The following is a 25,440-nucleotide window of genomic DNA, read 5'->3' as shown; positions in this document are numbered from 1 at the left end:
AATCATGCCTTGGGGCTGCTTTTCTTTAGATGGAACTCTGGCTTTAATCAGGGTGGAGGGAATATTGAATAGATCCAAATACCAGTCAATTTAGCCCACAACATTAAGGTTTATACTTAAGATGAATAGGAATTTCATCTATCAGCATGACAACTTGAAGCACAGCTCCAAATAAAAGAATGGCTTCACCAAAACAAGACCAAAGTTTTGGAATGGCCCACCTAATGGCTAGTAATTGCTAAATCTAAATACAATTGAAAATCTGTGGTAATTATCCACAAATTAATTATAGTTATTAGCCAGTCCATCACAGGGTACCATGCGCACACCCTTTCACACCTAGGAGCAATTTAGCATAGCCACTGACCAGCATGTTACCAACATGTGAACCTCCACACACACACACACACACACACACACACACACACACACACACACACACACACCCCACGCACACAATATCCCAAGTTCAGGATCAGACCGGGGACTCCGGAGCTGTGAGGTGGCAACACTGTAAGCCTTTGTATCCTAAACATTGTTGCTGTTGTCAACCCTGTTGTGAGTCATATTTTGGTAATATTATCACAAAAACAGAAAATAAGATGAAATTAATTGATTGTATTTTTTTTTATAGAGGAAATGGAAGTTCAGATACATATTGTAAAACAATTGAAATGCTGTGCACATTGATAAAATAACAATATTTAAAAATAAAAACAAAATCCAAAATATCCAAGCATTAAAAAAAAATGAGTTGCAATATTACAAAATGTTTTCATATTTTTATTTATGGTAAACATTCAGGAAACTATTTCAGTTACAGTAATAGTTGTAGACGTAAACATTTCAGTTGTGTGAATGTCACCTGAGATGTAACTAATATGTGAAAATATCCTCTTTCAAGTAACAAAGTAATAAAACTGAAGAATTTGAATAAAAATATGCAGTTAATTTGGTTAAAAACTAAGTCACATATTCCTGATAATTGCTCTATAACGAGTGCTTTAGTCTCTTTAGCTCCAGGACATCATTCCCAATCACCGTAAAATATCGCGGGATTACCGATTTAAAAAACGTTCAAATAATTTGGATCTAATCTAAAATAGCATTAGGACCCTGGGACGGGCGTGACCAGGGTGTATACTAAACGGCTTCTTAACGAATAATAAGGGTCACTACATAGGGTTTAGAAACCGCAATTTCATACAGGTTGTAGTGCACTTAAAAGGGTAATAGGTTTGCTATTCAGGATTCAGCCCAGGATTTCCCGTCTCCAAACGTCAACTAAACTAAGCAGTGCGCATGCGCATCCTATCGAGTATCAGCTCGAGAGCCGATAGCGCGAGCGCTGGTGTGAAGAAGGCTACCTGCTTAAAGGAGACGCAGAAAAAGATTAAATAAAACAAAACCGAAGATAAGACATCTTTTCGAGTCAAACTCTGAGGTAAAACGAATTAGAAACATTCCGAGAAAGTTAAAAATAAATAAATGAATGTGATTGTACTCTACAGTGTGTACTTTGTCAGAAAGTTAGTCATGTCGGAAAGTGACAGAAGTCTGTGAGGGAAATAAAGTTTCACGCGCATTAATGAAAAAAGAAAGAAAACCCGCCGCACAGTGGAATTGTATACTGGATATCACACCTACTTTCTGTTGGAGTTTTATTTTTTCTTAAAAAGTTGTTTATCTAATGTGAGAAAATTCTTTGTGTGTAACAGAAGAGTGAAATATGACTCAGCCGGAGTGTGTGTGCGGGTCAGCTGAAGTTCCCTCAGGTTCCCCGGCTGCCCTTCTTCATATACACTGAGACTGAACTGGGTTACAGTGGACATGTCTAGAACCATCCAGAAGAGGAACCACTGGAGCAGCAGAGTGAATGAGTGCTCGGTGCGCAGGACCAGTGACGGGGAACTGAACGTGGAGCTACGCGGCGGCGCACAGAGCGGACAGTTCAGCTACATCGCGGCCGTGAGGAAGGATGTGGTGTATCAGTACGGACAGCTGATTGAGGGAGACCTGCTGCTGGAGGTCGAGGGCTTGCCCGTGTCCGGCTTGCCCCTGTACGACGTGCTGGCTCTGCTGGACAACACCAAAGACCCCGTGCGGATGAAAACAGTCCGACAAGGTGAGCTCAGGAACGGGACACGCTACTGATACACTGTTTCTGCCGAGCACATCAACCTCAGCGTTTCCATCATGACTTTATAAACATCATAAACAGCCAACAAGGCATGACGAAGCAGGTGACTTCTCAGTGCCTTTGGGAACTATTTGTGGGATGTTTCTCATGTAAAGTAGGACAGCAGAGAGAGAGAGAGAGAGAGAGAGAGAGAATTTAAAAAGTCTACCCAAAAATTGCAGGGTTTTATTTTTGTGATGTAAATATAACCAATATAAATCATATCAGATATTTCCCCCCTCACCTTTAATGTGATTATAGCAACCAACAAAATTCAAATAGAAACGTTTATGCTCATAATGAATCAATCACATTCCAGCTCATGTTCAGAAGTGATTATTATCATACACCTGGCATCACTTACGTGATCCTAATGAACCCCAAATAAGGATCAGAACTTTCTGAAGGATTTTCTTGGTTTCATCCGACCGCTGAATCCAAATCGCTTACAAAGCGTGAACGGGATCACATTGTCCAAAAGGTATCGATCAGGAGAGGGGTACAAAAGAATTTCCAAAACGTTAGATGTAGCATGGAACACCGTGAAGGCCATCATGAACGAATAGAGCAAATGGTGACATTACTAAGAACAGGATGTCAAGACAAAAGCTTACCAGGGAGGCTGCCAAGAGACTTGTAATATCTCTTTCTCATGAAAAATACAACCAAGCCCACCTAAATTTTGCCAAACGATGCGGTAAATCCATTGTCTAGGTGTGCGTTACACAATTTTAACGCACGACATGGAGGCAAAGAACCACCCTTTTTTACATGAATAAATTCATGTAACGCACACCTAGCCGTGGATACCACGCTTATACCATGGTCACTGGCCAGCATTGACAAATCTTTCATTGATTTTTGCAGCACAAATTTTGACTGAAAAGATCAAAATAATTCATTTTCATCAGTTATTTTATATACAGGTCATTAGATCTATATTTAGCTCCAAATACCAATCTATATTGGCACAAATCCTGCAGGCCTCTGTTAGACAGCTGAAAATAAAGAAAAAATTCACCTTCCAGAAAGATAGCGACCCAAACCACAAATCTAACACTGCAAAAAATGCCATCTTAGCAAGGGAAAATATCTTGAATATAATGAAAGGTATCTAGTATTTCCTAGTATAAGACTACCATAAACCAAATATAAGATTATTAAACGTATTTCTGTTAGGGCTGCAACTAACAATTATTTTGATAATCAAGTAATCTGTCGATTAATTTTCGATTAATCGATTCGTTGGGTTAAAAGGCCCATTATTATTTTCTGTATTTTTTCGAAAAAACATGTTATTTCACATTCTGCCCGATGTTGTTCTTCAAACATTGTGCAAATTGAAGGCTATGAAAAAGGTATTAAATGTATCTACGTGGGCCATGCTCTACACTGTGCAAAGATTTTGAAACTTTTTTTTTTGCATATTTTGAAAACAACAAAAAAACCATCTTATTGTCCACAAGCTTTAAATCAGAAGTTAAATCACTATATTTGAAATACTAAACAAGAAAAACAAAAGCACAAACTAAGTGTTAACTGGTAAGAGGTTGAATGTTCTGCAGTAACACACACATTCACTCATCTGAACACAGTAACGTTACTTTATTCTGTAAATGAATGACCCTTGAAATGAATAATGACACTTACATTTCTATGCAATTACATGTTATAACCCCATTACAGTTACTGCTCCCATAAAAAACCCCCCACAGTTTCTAAATATTGCTAAATATAACATCACAACAACGTATTTGATCAAACTGAATATTTTAGTCAGTTATTTGTGCTTCCTTTCTATTGCGCGCTGTTTGATTGACGCGTGGACTCGCACTCATTCAGTGAAGTTTAATGGAGACTCGCTCGCTGTCAGGACGAGGATTTATGTCAAATGGAAATACTGGAGTGAATTTCTAATATTTACAGATAAGGATATAAAGGTAAAAATGTCATTTCTGCACTGAAGAAAACATGTCTGGAACACATTAAACAACACACACACACACACACACACACACACACACACACACACACACACACACACACACACATCTGTCGCAGCATCTGACTCGACAAGCCACGTTAATACACTTACGAGTTTGTTTGAAGTGCTTAATATAAAACATTCTCATGTTTTGGACGACCTGGATCGTGCACTTTTCCCACAGCAGCAGCTCACTCTCTGACCTTCGCTGTGTTTCAGATGTCTTTTATTCATAGAAATGCGTTTTTCACCACAATGAAGTGACATCACAGACCCAACTAATACATAATGAAATTCATTGTCGATTATTTTAATTATCAGTTATTATCGATTTTATCGATTAGTTGTTGCAGCACTAATTTCTATTTTTTTTTTTTTTACTAATCTGAAGCTTGAAATAGTCTTATTCTATTGGCAAACAATTTTGCTCATTTTAAGTATTTATTTCTAGAAAGAAGCAAATTATCTGTCCATAGAATAGGAAAATGTAAAACGTAAAATGAGTTAAAATGTCTTCACATAGGTTTAATAATCCTAAATTTGGTTTATGGTAATCTTATGATCGTTAATACTAGATACATTTGACTATATTCAAGATAATTTTACTTGGTAAGATGTCTGTTTTTGGAGTGAAGTTTTGCAGTGAAGTGGCTTCAGAAGAAGAAGACCGGCGTTTTGGAAAGGCCCAGTCAAAGCTCAGACCTCAATCCTATTGAAAACATGTGGAATAACTCGAAGAATACGGTACACAGGAGATTCCCTCATAAGAGGAGATTAAAATTGTCAAATCAAGATGTGCTAAGTTGGTGGAGTGCTGTACTACAAGCAAGTTTAACAAAGCTTTAACAAAGTATTAGTTAAGAGGTGTGCAAACTTATGCAACCAGGTTATTGTAATTGTTTTTTTCTTTTTCACCACCCTAAAATGTTTCTGTTTGTTTTTCACTTGAATTTTGTTGGTTGTTATCGCATTAAAGGTGGAAAAGGATCTGCCTTTGGTTCATCTTGGTTGTATTTTTTACGTCACAATAACCTGCAGTGTTAACTGGGGTGTGTAGACCTTTTATATCCACTGTATATAGAGATACACACACTGACTGCAACAGAGAGAGGGGGAGAGAGTGACACAAAGAGACAAGAACTCAGACAGTAACAGAGAGAGGGGAGAGAGAGACAGAGAGAGACGCAAACTCACACAGTAACAGAGAGTGGGGGAGAGAGACAGAAAGAGACAAGAACTCAGACAGTAACAGAGAGAGGTGGAGAGAGAGACACAAACTCACACAGTAACAGAGAGAGGGGGAGAGAGAGACACACACAGTAACAGAGAGAGGTGGAGAGAGAGACACACTCACACAGTAACAGAGAGAGGGGGAGAGAGACACACACTCACACAGTAACAGAGAGAGGGGGAGAGAGAGACACACAAACTCACACAGTAACGGAGAGAGGGGGAGAGAGAGACACACACAGTAACAGAGAGAGGTGGAGAGAGAGACACACTCACACAGTAACAGAGAGAGGGGGAGAGAGACACACACAAACTCACACAGTAACGGAGAGAGGGGGAGAGACACACAAACTCACAGTAACAGAGAGAGGTGGAGAGAGAGACACACACAGTAACAGAGAGAGGTGGAGAGAGAGACACACTCACACAGTAACGGAGAGAGGGGGAGAGACACACACTCACACAGTAACAGAGAGAGGGGGAGAGAGACACACACTCACACAGTAACAGAGAGAGGGGGAGAGAGAGACACACACTCACACAGTAACGGAGAGAGGGGGAGAGAGAGACACACACACAGTAACAGAGAGTGGGAGAGAGACACACACTCACACAGTAACGGAGAGAGGGGGAGAGAGAGACACACACACAGTAACAGAGAGAGGGGGAGAGAGACACAAACTCACACAGTAACGGAGAGAGGGGGAGAGAGAGACACACACTCACACAGTAACAGAGAGAGGGGGAGAGAGACACACAAACTCACACAGTAACGGAGAGAGGGGGAGAGATGGGGAGAGAGAGACACAAACTCACACAGTAAAAGAGACAGGGAGAGAGAGAGATAGAGAGAGACACAAACACAGTAAAAGAGACAGGGAGAGAGAGAGACAGAAAGAGACACAAACACACACAGTAACAGAGAGCGGGGGAGAGAGACTCATAGTAACAGAGAGAGGGAGACAGACAGAGACTCACAGACTGACGTAGTGAGGGAGAGAGACAGAAAGAGACAGACGGGCAATAACAGAAGGAGAGACAGAAAGAGACAGACAGGCAATAACAGAGAAGGAGAGACAGAAAGAGACAGACAGGCAGACAGAGAGGGGGAGAGACAGACAGACAGTAACAGATGCACCCTTGTCTGATGTGGTTGCTGTTTGACAATAAGCCATTTTGACACGCTCTTCAGGGCATGCTGTTGACCAGCAGAAAAACATTCACCTTGTAGTAGACATGCAAAACACACACACACACACAAACACACACACACAAACACACACACACACACACACACACACAGACACTTCAGAGGCACTGGTCAAATACACAGTCTTTAATGAAGACAAATGGAGTGCAGTCCAGATCTGGATTACAAAGTGGCTCCACAGAGATTGTACTTGCACAGGACCCAGACCTCACATGTGGCTTGTAATGTACCTGTAAAAGTACTTGTAAAAAACATGTATACCACATATAACCCCACACACACTTGTAAAGAAAAAAATATGTGTGTGTGTGTGTGTATGTGTGTGTGTGTGTGTGTGTGTGTGGAGGCTTTAGTAAGGTAATAGGAGCACTGTGATGTTCTCTAGATGTAAAACTCACCTATATGGATTAGACGTACTTCTGACAGAAGCAGTCTGCAGTACCACGTGGCTCTGATTATTTCTGGAGATGCACTCTGTGGGACTATGATGGGCCTGACCCACAAGCTCTCTCTATATATGTGTGTGTGTGTGTGTGTGCGTGCGAACAAAGATGAGTGTGGAAGATGAGCAGGTGATCTTCTGGTGTTAATGAGCTCTTTTAGTGCCTACAACGAAGCAGCTATATGTATGTGACCATGCGTCAGTGATGATGTTCTGGTAATCATAAACATAACCAGTTAGTAATCATGAATTGGGCTGTGCAGAGCGTAGCATTGCCAGCTCACATCTCTAGGGTCCTTGAGCTCTGTGCATGTTCTCCCCATGTCCATGTGGGTTTCCTCTGAGATTTTTGGTTTCCTCCCACCTCCCAAAAACAAGACTGTGAGTGTAGATTGGCTATGTGAATTAGTGTTTGTATAGTATGTATGTGTGTGTGTGTGTGTGTGTGTGTGTGTGTGTGTGTGTGTGTGTGTGTGTCTGGACTGACATCCCATCCAAGGTGTATTCTCGCCTTGCACCCAGTGTTCCCAGGATAGGCTCTGTATCCACTATGGTGTTTGAAGAGTAGCCTTAACAGTAGGGCTGGACGACATGGCCAAAATGTATATCACAATATATTTCTTAATTTATGTTGATACAATATAATTCCGATATTAATATGAACAATATAAATCCTTTTAAAAAAACTGCCAAGGACGCCCACAACGGACGTCTGTACCTTCAAACTTCTGTAAAATGAATTTGCCAAAAGTCTGTGAAACCTCCTCCTATAAAACATGCGTATAAAATATTATGCGTACATAAATTTTAGAAATAAAGATGGCACAAATAAATTAATGTTCACCTTTTATTTGGATTTAACCTTCATACAAACAAGAAATGTGAAATCACCTTCAAATAAACATAAAACTCTCACCTTTGACAATATTAATATCTTTAACTTTAAACTACAACATAGGCTGATTATCTTAATCTTATATTATCTTTATTGAAATAAAAGTGCTTCAGCCAGGAAAAAAAAATATGGAAAATGCTCAGACTTGCTGAAGAAAACAGAAAAAATTGTGAGCAATAACAAGAACACATGTTGCTGGGGCAGGGACATTGTTGGGGGTTGATGACACCCTATGACAGGCTCTAGAGGTTTCTGGGAAGTAATACAAGCTGGTCTACATTATCTGGCTTCAAAGATGCCCTTTTACATGTGACAATGTTGCCACCTGTACTAAAAACCCTCTCAGAAGGGGAGCTTGTGACTTGAATACACAAGTAATGTTTTGCCAGTTTTCTTACTCTGGGGAAGTTCTTATCATAGACTTTCCACCAATCCAGAGGACTTGAGTCAAGTAGATCATCCATGGCTGGGTCATCATACTTTTCGTTCAGGTATCCCATCACTGTTGTCTTTATGGTCCTGGTGAGGTCTGTGTCATCCTCAGCTTCCTTCAAGATGGACTAGTTGAAGAGATGCATCACGGGTTTTAGGAATGACACACTGACATAGAACTCACTGGACAAGGCATCGGTGAATTCGACAAGCGGACTTAGATCTATAGACTCTAAAACGTCCACATCTTAGCAAGTAGGAACCTGGTCTTCTTGTCCTTTGAGAGGACCTCTGTGATGGTCCTTTTCTGCTCCAGAACCTAACTCACCATTTGCTGACGGGAGCCCCATCTTGCTGGGGTTTCACTGATGAGCTTGTGCTTTGGCAAGTGATACGCCTCCTGAGCAGCTGCAAGGTCCCGTTTCTTCTTCCAGGAGTAGGAGAAGGCAACCACCAACTTTTTACACACCCCAATTGCTCTGTCCACTCGCTTGTCTTGGTGAACTTTCTCTGTAGACAGAGAGAGAGAACAATATTGCAATATATAGTTCTCATTTGTATTTTAAGTACAACATTTTATTTATTTTTATTATTCTTACAGCAAAATCACAATTCTCCTGCTTACGTACATTTTGTTATTTTTATTTCACACCTGATTTGGCAAAGTAAACATCTGTTTCCATGCCAGTAAAACACCATTGAATTTAATTGATAGAACTGCCGTATGTATAAATCCATACAAATATGTATGTCTTGACTAAAGAATAAATGAATTAAGTCACTTAAATTGGGGGAATTAAATCGCCTAATCAAAATTATAGGCCAACTAAGTACTAAGTAATATCTAGTGTCTGGGCTTGGTATGGAGCTTTATGATGAGTAGTGGAGCAGCCACTTGAGAGTGCAGTGCAAGGCTTCATAGTCATAGCCTACACAACACAGAGCACCTCAACTCAAGTGTTTTATTTATCAAATCAAATGCACATTATAACACATGCTCAATTAAATTCTTATGGCATTCAACAACCACATATCAAGCTTAAAATTGTGTGAATATAAACATACTATAAACAAATATAAAAATAGCTATCAAAAACATACAAGCACTGATAAGCTACGTTTAAGTTAGGCCCATTTTGTGTTAAGCATTTCGCCTAATTGTTACTGCAGTGATTTTAGTAATATATCCTCATACCATAAGCAAAATAACTTAACATAATACTCAAATGTATATTAACTGTGTATAACTTACCAATAGCAGAGTTCAGTCGGTGCCCGAAGCATTGTAGCCTTGTCCATCTGTTCAATTCGCCGGCTTTGATGATATTGGTGATATGATATTGGTGATATTGATGATGATATCGCTATCTGTGCTGATGCAGACCTGGCGGTCCTCGCTGAGTCCCCAGCAGGCGAGCGCGTTTTACTGAAGCCCACGTTTTCTACCGTACTAAATGGCATCATGTCCTTAGCCAAAAAGTTTGTGACAGCCTTAGTAATGTCTTTATATTGTTTAGTTTGTTTGTCATAAGGAATGAATGCAGCCATCCGTGTTTGCTGCATGGGTTTCTCTTTTGACACAGCTGGTGGGGATGGGGGTGGCGGTGATATTTCAGAGACAGGTTGGCTTAAACCTTTATTGTGCCTCATTTTCTGACTCTCAGAATATTCTATCGGGTGGAACAGATTTGATGTGTTCCCGCTGCTAGTCGGCACCACTCTCCGACACATTTTGCAGCGCACTGAAACCTGAAGTTTATCAGAGCTTAGATAGCCAAACCACTTCCATCCCACTGAATTAGTCTTTCCTCTCTTATCAACTATTTTGTCTGCTTTCTCTTCACTTGTGGAAGCACGTTCAGTCGCATTTGTATTGCGGTCAGGGGCACTCGTTTTGTAGCAAAAATTGCCACGTTGGAGCTTAGCCTAACACTGCCGAGCACTGGCTGCATGCCTGTGGTGTACGTCATCAGGCACGTAGCCAATTGTGTTCTGCTCTTTCTGCTTGGCTTGAATACAAGGAAATGACGCCTGCACCATGAACGTCAGTCAGTGACAAATGTTTTAATGTATGTCGAAATATCGGAAATGTGTTTAAAAATCATATCACCGTTATTAAGAAAATTTATATCGTGATATATAGATATTGAATTGTTGTCCAGGCCTACTTAACAGAGAGCACAAAGGCTGACCTGAGCAGGCAGAACAGTGTTAGCAAGTGTGAACAAATATATGTGTTGGCATAGTAATAATATTGGAGGCCCACCAGTTCATGTTAGTTACCTAACAAAACATTGTATAGTGTTGTATAGTGGTAGGGGTAGTTCAGTGGTTAAGATGTTGGGTTAGTGATCGGAAAGCCGTGAGTTCAAACCCCAGCACTATCAGGCTGCCACTGTTGTGTCCTTGTGTAAGGCCCTTAACCCTTAACTGCTCAAATGTATAAATGAGATAAATGTAAGTTGCTCTGGATAAGGGCATCTGCCAAATGCCATAAAAATGTTATTCTACATGCATTAACTCTGTGCTTCGTTCAGCTGTAGTTGTAATTTACATTCAGTTGAACTTTACTGTGATCGCCACCATTTTGGAAATTTTACTTTGAATAAACTCTAAAAGGTTGACGCCTTGTTCCCACCCCAAAGTCTCAAACTGATGTTGACTCGCGGGCAGAGTGTTGCTTCTACGAGTGAGTGAAAGTGAAGCACACTGCCAAATACACTCGTGCGAAAGCTTCTCTTGATTCAAGCCGTGCTCTTGATTCACAGCACCTCGTGCCCTCTGTAGAACCAGGATACTAAAGATGAGTGAATGAATAACGAATGAAGAAATGAAGTTCATGAGCAATGTGGCCATGTGATATTAATAGCATGATAATTTATACCACGCTACACACTGACCTCCACTGTTCCTCGGGGTAACAAGCTGCAGATTGGATGTTAAAACCTATTTAATAGTTACATTTTTTTCTGCCTTATTGTCAAATGATTTATTTTTGTAGATGTTAAAAATATCTTGGAAAGTACCTTAATACACAGTTTTTTAAACGCGCCATTATTAATGCCGGGCACAATCGCACACACATTCACATACTACTTTTAATTTAGGGATGCCAGTCAGCCTACAGCGCATGTCTTTGGACTGGGGAGGAAACCGGAGTACCCCGAGGAAACCTCGTAGCACATGGAGAAAATGCAAACTCCGCGCACACACAGGGTGGAGGTGCGATTCAAACCCCCAACCCCAGAGGTGCACACACACCCCCCACACCTCATTGAAGTCTGCATCAGGATTGACCAGTGACCATCATCCTGTTTCCCATAGCTCTGACAGAGACAGTTAGGATTGTATACAGAGATAAATGTCGGATCGGTGAGAGTGACCTGAGAGTGACTATAAATAACGAACACATGGACAAGAGGTTAAGAGGAGACTCGATAACGTGTTGAAAATGTTCCTTTCATCTTACATTCCTAAAGAAGAGTCTGTCTCATCCATTGGTCATGCTCATTTCACACTCAAACATTCTCTCTCTCTCGCTCTCTCTCTCTCTCTCTCTCACACACACACACACACCTGTGTTTTTTTCACAGCTTCATGTGTCCTTGAATTGCTCTGTGTGTTTTTATAACTTGGGAAATCATTAACAGACTTTTGTAAGAGTGACTATTGCTGCGTTGATGAAGCAATAACACTGCACCTCAGTTAATCTCACATTTCCTAACCAAATATTATGCACTCATGCGCACACACACACACACACACACACACACACACACACACACACACACAAAACCCTACTTTCTTTTGGGAATGAATGTTGCTCTCTGTATGTAACGGAAAGTCACCATGCGACAGCAATGACATGAGTTCTGTCTTTCAGTGTAACACCTGAGCTGGGTTGTTTATATGGGTGTGGTGGTGTTTAGAAGAGGAGGGATGAAATGTGACTTGCTTTAGCTGATATCATATCAAACAGAAAGTAGGGAGTAACGGTGTAGATAAACGAAGCACAAGAAGTGCAGTTAACCTTGAACATCCCTTTTCTTTTTAGCAATTGTGGCAGCTTGTGATACGGTTGTACCATTTATTTAAAAATATCCAGTAAACACTCCTTCACATGCTCCTCCTGATAGTAGGTGTGTGTGAACACATGGGAGTGTAAATAAGAGATTGAGGTCATGTGACTAGTGTTTATGTTTGTTTTTTTCTGAATTGGTGGGAAGTGAACACTGCTCGAGAGTGGTCCAGAGAACTGATCCCCGGTCCTCTGGAAAACGTGGTCTGGGGTTCGCTTCAGACGAACCGTGGGAAAGCGTTGTTATGGTTATTGATGTATAAACCAGACATTCGTAGGACTGGAGCACTTTTGTGGTGCGAGTGCTAGCATTAAGAACTTCATGGAAAAATCTCACACTGGCTCCCATGGCTAAAATTTCTTATTTTATATGAGATCTGCTCCTCATTCTCAGGAATTCCTGCACGATGACATGCCATGCATCCAAAAAAACAAAACACTGGCCATCACTGCTGGAATGTTGGAAATCTAGGAAAACTATAATAAACAGCAGACAGATGAACCTAGTTCCTACCATTCTGTACACCTGAGTGCACAAAAGTAGCATATGGAATTGCGCTATTGAGCTTTTTGTTACTTGTATATGAATGCAAACCTGTGATTATGAGCTCTGCCCCCAAAAGTATATCATGAAAGACAATACTTTTAGTATTTGTTTAGAGGTATTGAGCCAAGAACATAAAGGCTCCTGTTGGAAAACATGTCATTATTAAATATTTAAAAGGGGCCAACTTTATAAATTCTGTATTTATAAGTATGTACAATATCCACTGTGAAATGAAAAGTGTATCTCAGAGTTCAAAATGGCCCATGAAGAGGCAATGTGTAAAAAAGGTGAGGGAGAGAGAGAGAGAGAGAGAGACTTTCCAGCAGCTGGAACAATGTGAACAATGTAAGTCTTGTTCTGATAATGGCGATCATGAGACCGACTGGCCTGCGCTGTTTTTCACCAGTAGAACTCTCTGGAGTCTTGCTGACGGCAAACACGCGTTGTCAAGGTGCAGTGACGATCAAAAGCTCTAGCAAATAAAAGCGTGACCGTGTGGAAACAGATCGGGCTCAAAGGTTGTTCTATGCAGGTGTTTCCTATTGTAAGAGCCAGTGGTGTTTGTGTGTGAACCAATCTGAAATTAAAACAAGAGATGAAATACACATAACTGACCTCAAGTTGTTTTCTTTTTGTATTATGTTTTTGTCCATTTGCTGTTTGTTAAACCTGTATTTTTAATTTATAATGCTAGTTCTACAAGTCAGTAAAGTAGAAATCGCTGAACATCATCATATTGCACTCCAGTTTGATGTTTGAGAAAGAAACTCTTCTTGGACAGGACATTTTCACACAAAGTGTGGACGTGGCTGTGGCGCGCCTTAACAGGTCAACACGAAAACAAGGAAATTCCCTATTTCCAATTGATAAAAACATTCAACATTATAACATTATAAAAGTACAGTAATTGAAACATTATAATGACACAGTGTCCATTCAGACTCGCAGCAGCATATAGCAAAACAAAAGCTGCATGTTAGAATGCAATAAAATTAAACTGGCTCGCACGTTCATGCTCTTACTGATTCACAAGGACTGTGAAACACAGAGCTTTTCTTATTCTGCTGATAGCTGGTTGTGCTGTCAGAGTCACGAAGCACTCCTTAGCACTAGACATGTTTTTGTTTTCCACCACTGAATCTAAATTTCAGAATCGGTGCAGTGATTTCTTTAGTCTGGATTGAATCAGGGATGACAGCTGCTGTGTGTGTGTGTGTGTGTGTGTGTGTGTGTGTGTGTGTGTGTGTGTGTGTGTGTGTGTGTGTGTGTGTGGTTTTAGAGCTGGTGTATTGTACACTTATTTGGCAGATTCAGCACACTGTGACTTTTTTGCCCATCACTCACTGGCCGTCAGCGTTGTAACTTACCGGGACCTGAAAGTCTTGGGGGAAACTTACAGCTTCTGCTGGCTGCTGACTGGAGGAACTAGTATGCTTAAAAACAAAAAGCAGTGTGTATAAGAGTAGTGTGTATTTTATTATTATATATCATGGAATGACACTATACATCATATGGTTACAGCCCTACTATGTAATAATTTTGAAACGTAGTACAACTGAGTGAGCACTAGAGTTGGGTATAACGCGTTACAGTACTGTATTCTAATGACTTTTTCTGATAAAGCAAGAATATAACGCATTACATTTTAAATTTATGTAATTTGATTAGTCACTGATGTCAATAAAATGGATTTAAATAAAATTTATTGTTAAGAAAAACAATATTAAGTGAAATGCATTTTTAAAATAAATCACGGGTTGCGTGGCTGTCAGGTGGCGTAACCTGGCCTGGGCATTCTGGGCTGTAGAACCGAAGATTCTTTCTTTAGTCCTGAATAATTATCCACCTGGAGCAGTTTGTCACTGCGGAACTGAACGTCAGTAAAAGAAGACCGCCTGTAATTTTATATCTTCAGTGAACGGAGGCGAGACCAATCAGACAGAGTTTACAGGAAAATACATGGAAACACTCGTGTCTTATTGGCTGACACTTTCTCATTTCTGCCAAACGCTAGCTCACTCAGTCAGTGTGAGGAAAAATGGATATACGCCGATTTATTTATTTTAAACAGTAAAAGGGTTGAAACTGAAACCTCTGATGCTGAGCAGGAAAGCAGGTGTGTAAATGTCTATATCAGGTCCAGTTTACATGAACATGATATGAGCAGAGCTTAAGGAAATATAACGTACTTTGCATGGCACTGTTGCAGCTTAACTCATACAATGATAGCTCAGTTGTGCTTCCCCTTGGCTAGCCTAGTTAGAAAAGTTTTATATTTTATTTTGTAGGTTTGATAGGTTTTGAAAGTAACTTGAAAGTTAAGTAATTAGTAATCGGATTACTTTTTACGTACAATTAGTAATTAGTAATCTGCAGTGGATAACTTTTTTGCGTAACTTACCCAACACTGGTGAGCACTCACAGCACATAGAGGCTATTCCCAACTATCACTGCTTTTATATTTCTTTTAAAATAGCATCAACAGCAATTCCACAGCCAAATCTGCCCTCCCTCTGCCACTGTAGCACTTTTACTATGTAAAATGAGAGATTGTGTAAATTAAAGGGAAACAGGAAGAGCTTCTACCAAATTTAACCAGTTAGACCAACCAAGTACAAATAAACCATTGGCTATTGAGTAACAACCTGACATTGTATTTCCATGCAGTTTTAGAGTTCAGAGTCAGATTCAGAGTCAGATTCATGCATTTCATTGAATTTGAGTAAAGGTACATCTTATCCTTAAACAGATATACCACAGAAAAGAAGTAAGAGTGGTTTAGAAATCTCTGCTGGCAGCTTTTGTTAAGTTTGTGCGAAACAAATCTGTGGACACAATGACTACGTTTACATGGACAGCAGTAATCTAATTATTGACCTTATTCTTATTAAGACAATATTGTGATTAAGGTGTTTACATGAGTTGCTTTTAGAATACTCCTTTCATGTTACCGTTTTACATGTTATAGAACATAGATCGATTAACAGCACACGTCATTACGTCACCGCGCCACTCCGTCCGACGTTCCCTCCAGAATTTCACTTATCGACATACAGTTCGTCTTCGTTATGGTACCGTACACAGTTTTGGGTGTTTCATTTGTAATAGTGCAGTTAATTATTTGTCATGCTATACGTGCTAATAGATGACTGCTTGAAGCCGTGGGCTGCGTCCCAAACCGCGTCCTTACCTACTATATAGTAGCTGAGATACATGTATTTCGCCTACTGTATAGTAGGTAAGTACGCAGATTCGGATACAGCCATACTCTCTTGTTTGGCCTAAAACAGTTGAGCACTGCCATGTATGTACGTGTCCTGTTGCAGAATGCGGTGAAAACTCCCACACGATGTTAATAGTGTGATTAAGGTGTTTAAATGCCTGTAATACACATCGGTAATGCGACTAAAACAGCAATACTCCACATGTCTTAATCCGATTTGTGTTTACTTCGAGTGTGACTTTAGTCAGATTAAGGTCATCAATTATCGCTGTTTACATGCTAGCTTCTAAATCAGAGTATTGTCTTAATCGGGTTGATATGAGATTATTGTTGTCCATGTAAACATACTGACTATTAACAAATATAAACTGATTATAAACATTTTAGAATTAATACATACTGTATGTACAGAGTCATATGTATACATTGTACAGTCAGCTCTGATGGTCCTCTGCTTATAACCGAGAAAGAAGCTGAGATTAAACAGTAACATATTGACATGGAAAGAGAGATTTAATAGAGGGTCATAGAAACAAAGAAAGAGATAAGGGAAGGGATGTAGGGTGGTTACACCCCCTGTTGAGAGAAAAGGATGCCAGACATTCCTGGGCAGTGGAACCTCCTGGTTTTTGCTTCAGTGAGTCACATGTACTCTTGACACCGCCCCCCGCCCCCGAACACAAAACTGATGCATCATCAAAGTTTCCTCTATTGCCTTATCTGTCTCTCTTTTCTCATGTTGTACCTTTTAGTCTCTTTCCCTGTCTCATTTTCTATTCTAATCTCACTTAAGTATATGGGTCACTCCATGAAAACTGCAGCCAAACTATGTCATGAGGGTAAAATTACAGAAAAAGGAATTTTAATGAACATCCTTACCCTTACGCTGACAAAAGATAACATCTCCACTCAAACATGAGTTATGAGGCATCACATTTACTGTGTTGCACATGTAACAGACACAAGAAAATAACAATGAATTTATCCCTAAAAAGTGTATCTAAAAAATAGGAAACATTTGACAAGTCAATAAATAATATTAACAGAATTTTTTTAAATAATGAACAATCTCAAGATCTGTTAGCTTGAACATTTCAAGATAACACTTTAGTCTGTTTTCAGTTAAATCAATAAAAGGATTCAGAACAGTAAAGTCGATATTTTCATCACAGAGGAATAAGATTTTCATCCACTAGGAATTTAAGGTAAGACCATATCAGTGACAGGAGCACAATACATGAAATCATGCAGATACAGGTCAAGCTTCAGTTAATGTTCACATCAAACATCAGAATAAGAAACATGTTATCTCCTGGGAATTCTACATGAAACAGACTCTGGGGGTTCCCCAGCAAGGTGCGAAAACAAAGAGCATCCAGTGAGCAGAAGTTCTGTGGATGGAAATGGCAGGTTGAGGAAATGACAGAGAGAGGTCAGAGCAGAATGGCTAGACTGGTTTCAGCTCACAGGAAGTCTTCATCACTATTTACAACCATGGTGAGCAGAAATGCATCTCAGAATGCACAACACGTCGAACCTTGAGGTGGATGCACTGCAACAGCAGAGGACCACATTGGGCTCTACTCCTCTCAGCCAAATACAGGAATCTGGCACCACAGTAGGTACAGGCTCAAGCGATCAGTTTCAGTAGCCATAGATTCCCGTTCTTGGCTGAAATGACAAAGAAACCTGAAGTTTGCTGTGAACATAAACTGATACTCTGGGTATCTGCACGTTTTTATGGGTATCTGGGTATCTGCATGTTTTATTGTGCTGCTGCATAAATGCATGATCGACTGATTGGATAATTGAATGAATACCAACATAACAATATATTACAATAAAAATGTTATAATAAAATATTACATAAAACGTTCTGCATGTTCTTTTTTTTTCTACATTGAGCACCAAGGATCATATTGTCAAAAAACCCCCAAAAACCTCTGGATGTGTTTTAATAGCCTTCTGTTTAATTATATTATTTCATAACATATAAATATACGTTTTTATCTTGTATTTACAGACCAGTAGATGAAAATCTAAATAATATTCACACAGTGAAACTGGTTCTAAACATCCCTGATAACTGTTAAAGCACAAATAAAGCACAAAAGCAGTTATTTCATCTCAGGAAAGTTGCTCTAAGCTCTGACCCGCTATAAAGAAAGAACCGTTGGCTAATCTTTTCTTCAACACACTGACCCTCATGTATACTCAGAAAACACCTATTACCTAAAGCCTTCTACTGAGATTTCTGTCGGGATCAAAGTGCGGTTGTGTGTATTTGAGCTTGCGTGTGTGTGTGTGTGTGTGTGTGTGTGTGCGTGCAGTCTATAAAACTTTACAGTCTTTATTTCCTTCCCTCCACTCCCACTCTCTTTCTAGAGAAGGTGTGTGTTTTTAGGTCAAAGAAAAGACCGCAGACCTGCTCACTATAGAAGAATTCCTCAGAAACACACACATATTTTTTCTCCTTTTTCCCTGGACATTGTGTCAGGCTTACCTCCTCACTGCACCAAGAGAGTGAGCTGATGTTAAAGAGGACTAGGTTTCAGTAGTTAGTGTATAATGCTGCGTATAACTTACTTGGGAAGCAGGAAGTCGGAGTTTGTAATTACATCATTTTTTACCTCCGTGCATTCGAGGGAAAAAACATGGAAGCGTCTGTGTGCGTCTGTTCTTAGGATCTAACAACGGGCTAACAGTCACTTGCAGTTTGCAAGTAGGAAATCTGAGTGGGGGCGGGGGTTCTTTGTTGTTTTGTAGTTGTAGTTCGGAAACGACTGGTTACGACCTTTAGTCAAATGGTGCATGACTTCAGGTACCAGTGGACAGGAATGGATACGATTCACACATCACACATAAACTCATTCAAAGCATTAGTGTTGTTATTAGGAATTATGCTTCTGTTCCAAAAATGGTATATTGTAACTAAAATAGATTTTTAAAATAGAATTTTGCAGCACACTGAATGTATTCGAATATAGTATTATAATACGTGTAACACGTGTGCGTGTGTGACTGTGTGTGTGTATGTAAATAAGATATGGAGGAAATGGGATATGCCACTAGCATCATGCTTTTGGTTGACATATACTCAGCAAAAAAAGAAAGATCCTGTCACATACAACTGCTTTTATTTGGTAAATGGTGCACTTGTATATCACTTTTATCCAAAGCGCTTTACACTGTGTCTCACTCACCCATTCACACACACACTCTCACATCAATGGTAGCAGAGCTGCCATGCAAGGCGCTAACTTGCCATCGGGAGCAACTTGGGGTTCAGTGTCTTACCCAAGGACAAATCAGCATGTGGAGTCATGTGGGCCGGGAATCGAACCGCCAACTCTATGATTAGTGGACAACCCGATCTCCCAACTGAGCTACAGCCGCCCCATTTTTTTTATTTCCAGCAAATTTCTTAAGACGTGTAAATGTTTGTATTAACATAAAACGTTTCAACAACTGAATGAGTTTCACAGACATTTGACCAACAGAAATGGAATAAGGAGTCCCTGAACTAAGGGGGGTCAATGTAAAAGTAATAGTGAGCATGTGGTGGCCTCCAGCTGCTTTAAGTACTACGGTGCATCTCATCCTCATGGACTCCCTATAGCACTGTCTTAGGCATCTTACATTAGCCTGTGGCATGTTCACACAGGTGAGCAGGAACCCTAGGCATCTTTCTCCTGGTGTTTTTCAGAGTCAGTAGAAAGGTCTCTGTAGTGTCCTAAGTTATTGTAACGGTGACATTAATCGCCTACCGGCTGTAAACTGTTAGTGTCTTAAGGACTGTTCCACAGGTGCACGTGCAATAATTGTTTATGGTTCATTGAACAAGCATGAACAACATTGTTTAAACCCTTTCCAATAAAAATCTGTAAAGCTTATTTGGATTTTACAAAATTATCTTCAAAATACAGTGTCCTGAAAAAGGGACGTTTCTTTTTTCACTGAGTATATATAGAACATATGTGCATATAAACACTGTTTACTGTTAACACTTATTTGACCTCGTTATGAACAGTCTAAATATCATTTACATTTCTTTCTTTATTATGTTTTCTTGATTATGTTTATGTTTAGAATGGGACCAAAACAAACAAACATAGAAAAAAAAAATATTTTCATTGAGCAAAAAATGAATACAAAGTATTACACTGTGTAGTAAGTGATTTTTCTAAGCAGTTTTTTTAATTATTAATATTTTGTGATGAAAATACCCAGAAGTTGGTAATTGGAATTTAGTATTTGGCCTAACATTTTTCTGGGACATGCATGAAGACACAATGTCGCATTAGGCCATAATATTTGCCTAGTAATCCTCGAAAACATTAATATGTTTATTAATTTTTTTTAAAATGTAGTCTTATTGCATGTAATATTTCACGTGCTATTGTGATATCCAACAACTTTTTTTTCCTTATCGTGCAGCTCCACTGTTCATTATATTAATAGGGTTATGAAATAGACCAGTGGTTTTCAAAGTGGGGGCGCCCGGCGGGCCTCAACAATTTGGTGTGAAAAATAAATTTCATTCTCAGACAACCACACACACACACGCACACACACACAATCAATTCCTAGTGTAATGTAAAGATATAAGATGTTATTATTATTAATAAACGGGCAAATATTCAGAAGTCTGTATTTTTTATGTGTTTTAAAGACATCTTGCAAAAGGGGGGCCTCGGTCAAATTTTAATGCCATTTGGGGAGCCTTGCCCTGGAAAAGTTTGAGAACCCCTGAAATAGACTACGCCGAAGTTTCCACACTCCAGCAGCCTCCTTTGTACTGTTCAACATCTCATATTTGGGTCTTCATTGTGCCACATTGCATTAAGCATGATGTCACATCTAACAGTGTTTTGATGCTGAGAGCAGCACAGTGTTGGAGTGCAAGTTAGAGCGGTGCATCAGGACTAAAACAAGTCTCAGGAGTGATGGTCACGAGTAATCCTGTTCATTATTTTTCTATATTATATCTGTTAAACACAAGTGCATTGCAGTGGAACATGATACTTGATTACACCTCATTTAATCCTCTAATTTTTTGTTGTTTTTTCCCCCCTGTCCTAGCAGCTTACCAAATATCTGTCCATTATCTCCAGAAGGCACATCTCCAGCCATCTCACAGTGTAGCTGTAACACTGTATAAGAGCTGGCCTTATCCCATCCAACAGTTCAGTAGGCTGAAGTATATATTCCTTCTTATAGGAACATAAATTGCATCCTTTGATGGAGTATCAGGCTCTTCTCTTCTCTTCTCTTCTCTTCTCTTCTCTTCTCTTCTCTTCTCTTCTCTTCTCTTTATTTCCTGACTTCCCTGTCATTTTCTCAGCACTCCTTCTCTGTGTCATTTACCAGTTTCCTTTAATTACCCACCATCACTCATCAACCTTCTGGTTCTCTTTTACCTTACAGCTGACATAGCTGAGACACACACACACACACACACGCGCGCACACACTGTCTGCCTTCTACAGACTTAATTTCTACTAGTGTGGTAGTGTTATTAGACACTAAAGTGATTCAGTTAAGCTGTACAGGTGTGAGTCGTTACTCTGTTTATAAGCATTGTATTATTATAAAAGGCTATTTTATAACTGCTCCTTCTTTAATTCAGGAGTGTCTTCAATCCTGGAGGGAGTGTGAAAAGGGCGAACAAATCTCTGTAAGGTTGTGGCTCTCCAGGACCTGAATTTGACACTACTGCTTTAGTTAAGAGATCAGTGTGTAAGTTACACTGAGCGGCTAAAGCATTGTTGTTCTTCTAAAGAAGTGTATTATAGAGCAGACACAAACATGTACACCGTCTGTTCTTACCGTGGAGAGTATTCCAAAATGCCAAGGCTTAAATACATTCTCTGTGTGTAAGAATGGCTTCCTATTAGTATGTGTGTGTGTGTGTTTGTGTGTGTGTGTGTGTGTGTGTGTTCTCAGAACACCTGGTCACACCTGGTGCTTAGACTCATTGCTTTTGTATGACACACACACACACACACACACACACACACACACACACACACACACACACACACATACACACACACACACACGCACACACTTTGACTCTGTTATATGACACTTTTGCACCTTAGGTCAAATCTCAAAAATATTCAGAGGATTTGTCGTCAATTTACCGACCTCAGTGACGGACCACTGTAGTGGTTTAGAAGTTGTAAGCTTTCAGAGAAAATTGTAACTTTTAAACCTTCATTTAAATGATTCATGTCTTTATAATTCCATAACTACTCACTAATCTCTTACAGACAGAGAGGTATGCCTTTTAAGACTGGGGCTGGTTGGGTTAAGAGTGATTACATTATGAGTGTGTGTGTGTTTTACTGTGGGTATGTATGTGTGTTGTCATGGTACATGGCTTCGGACATTGAAACTTGCCATGAATAGTTGAATAGTGTTATCCTGCCAAAGGTTATCTATAAAAGTTATTGTACGGTTTGTATATTCAATTTTAAAAGTAAACATTTTGCAGGACAGAACCCTTTGTTTGTGAACCCTTCAGAATTTACTCATAAAATGTCACACACAAAGGTCTAATAATTACCCAAGCCATAATAATAGACAAATTCTGCCTCATGAGAGAATATACACTATATAGCAAAAAGTTTGAGGATGCCTGACCATCACACCCATATGTGCTTTTTGAACGTCCCATCCCAGATTTAGTCCCTCTTTGCTGTTATAATAACCTCCAGACTTCTGGGAAGCTGCTGGATTTTGGAGTTGGCTCTGGGGATTCATCCATTCAGTCACAAGAACATTAGTGAAGTCAGATACTAGGCCTGGGGTGCAGTCGGTGTTCCAGTTCATCCAAAAGATGTGCGGTGGGGCTGAGGTCAGGGCTCTGTGCAGGCCACTTGAGTTCTTCCGCTCCAACCATGGCAAAACATCATGGAGCTCGTTTTGTATACAGGGGCATTGTTATGCTGGAACAGGTTTGGGCCTCTTAGGTCCAGTGAAGGGAAATTGTAATTCTACAGCATACATTCTATTCAACTGTGTGCTTCCAACTTTGTGGCAGCAGTTTGGGGAATAGCCACATGTGGGTGTGATGGTCAGTTGTCTACTAACTTTTGGCCATATAGTGTAGTATTAAAATTCCAAAATGAAAATTGGACTATTTAACAAATATCAGCTATTTTGATAGTATCTCCCCTCTTTAATATCTATTAATAGGCACTCTAGGGCTGGGACAGCACCCCCTAATGGTCACCATCTTTTACTCTGAGATTATTTTGGGGCGGCTGTGGCTCAGGTGGTAGAGCGGGTTGTCCACTAATCGTAGGGTTGGCGGTTCTATTCCTGGCGCACATGACTCCACATGCTGAATTGTCCTTGGGTAAGACACTGAACCCCAAGTTGCTCCCGATGGCAAGTTAGCGCCTTGCATGGCAGCTCTGCTACCATTGGTGTGTGTGTGAATGGGTGAGTGAGACACAGTGTAAAGCGCTTTGGGTAAAAGCGATATACAAGTGCACCATTTACCATTTATTTTAAAAGTTTCTGTGCATTCTGTGTTCTCAGTGTAAGATAAGACCATGTGTGTAAGTTAGTAATACTGCTAATAACAGGATTCATCCTGAAGAAATACTGAGAAAAAAGCCTCAAAATATTCTGCTATCTGAAGCCGATTTCTTTTTCCTGCACATTTTTAGCAGGTAAAACTTGGCACAAACACGTTAATGGTACAACCCCAATTCCGAAAAACTTGTGACAGTATGGAAAATGCAAAAAAACAAACAAAGAGAGTCATTTGAAAATTCAATTCACCCTGCACTATACTGAAAACACATTATTAACACATTTGATGTTTTCCCCCATTCATCCATTATGCATTTCTTCAGCTGCGCAACTGTACGTGACCTTCGTTGCCTTATTTTGCACTTCATAATGAGCCACACATTCTGAATCGGAGACAGGTCAGGACTGCAGGCAGGTCATGCTATCACCCGCAGTCTCTGCTTACATGACTATGCGCTTGTAATCCGGGCAGAATGTGGTTTGGCGTTGTCCTGCTCTGGATGGCAGCATATGTTGCTCCAAAATGTGTACATATCTTTCTGCATTAATGGTGCCCTCACAGATGTCAAAGTTACCCATGCCATGGGCACTGACAAACCCCCATACCATGACAGACGCTGCCTTTTGGACCTGACGCTGATAACAGCTTGGACGGTCCTTTTCCTCTTTGGCCCGGAGAACACGACAGCTGCTTTGTCCAAAAACTATTTGAAATGGTGACTCATTGGACACGATTCCACTGTGCTACTGTCCGTCTCAGATGAGACCGAGCCCAGAGAAGTTGGCGGCGCTTCTGGACAGCGTTGATGTTTGGCTTCTACTTTGCACAGTAAAGCCTTAACTTGCATCTGTGAATGCAGCGGCGAATGACTGACAAAGATTTACCAAAGTATTCCCGAGCCCATGTCGGGATTTCCATTACAGACTCATGACGGTTTTTAAGACCGTGATGTCACGCGTATTCAGAAGTGGTTTTCGGCCTTGCCCTTTACACACTGAGATTTGACTGGATTCCTTGAATCTTTAAATTATATTGTGCACTGTAGAAGGTGAAATGCCCAAAATCCTACTGATTTATCTTTGGGGAATGTTGTTCTCAAAGTGTTGGATTATTCGCTGATGCATCTGTTGGCAGATTGGCGAGCCTCGACCCATCTTTGCTCTTGAAGGACTAGGCCTTTTTGGATGCTCCTTATATACTAAATATTAGACAATTGTCTCACCTGTTTCACATCACCTTCTTATTTCAACTTGTCACATCGCTATTAGTCCTAAATTGCCCCTGTCCCAACTTTTTTGGAACGTGTTACATGCATCAATTTCACTATCTTCAAAAAACTATGCAGTTGATTAGGTACAACATCAAATACCTTACGTTTTTGTTTAACTAAAAGTCAAAGTACATTTACAAATCACCCCTCTTTATTTTTATTAGCATTTTCCATACTGTCCCAACTTTTTTGGAATCGGGGTTGTAGTTTATGTGAAGAAGACCATGCTTAACTCTTTTTATGAAACTCTCCTACAGTCTTAACCGTACACACACCAAACCTAGCTGTAAGACCGGCTTCATATTTCTTTTTCCTGTGTCAGTTTAACTTCAGTGCATTGTTGTCTGTAAATCTCACCTGCTATAAGAAGACAAGCTCACGATACACTATACTGTCTTATA

At 40.0% G+C, this 25,440-nt stretch overlaps 1 protein-coding gene across 22 annotated transcripts in view; it reads left to right on the top strand.

The window, feature by feature from the left end:
* Nucleotides 1-1,267: 1,267 nt before the first annotated feature.
* Nucleotides 1,268-25,440, top strand: part of magi1a (membrane associated guanylate kinase, WW and PDZ domain containing 1a) — a 157,012-nt gene continuing 132,839 nt past the window's right edge. For 8 of the 22 annotated variants that reach the window (XM_047155477.2, XM_017468083.3, XM_017468074.3 and 5 more), the window contains exons 1-2: nt 1,279-1,444; nt 1,719-2,125. In XM_047155477.2, coding sequence (XP_047011433.1) covers nt 1,831-2,125 — 295 coding nt within the window. In that variant the 5' untranslated portion in view covers nt 1,279-1,444; nt 1,719-1,830. Of the gene's footprint in view, nt 1,445-1,718; nt 2,126-25,440 lie in introns of all 22 variants that reach the window. The other 14 variants (XM_017468075.3, XM_017468068.3, XM_053680180.1 and 11 more) reach the window with 5 other exon arrangements.

This window comes from Ictalurus punctatus, chromosome 5, assembly GCF_001660625.3.
Source record: "Ictalurus punctatus breed USDA103 chromosome 5, Coco_2.0, whole genome shotgun sequence".
Classification (NCBI taxonomy): domain Eukaryota; kingdom Metazoa; phylum Chordata; class Actinopteri; order Siluriformes; family Ictaluridae; genus Ictalurus; species Ictalurus punctatus.
Note: the sequence above shows the minus strand (reverse complement) of the source record. Positions and strands in the feature narration are given on the sequence as shown.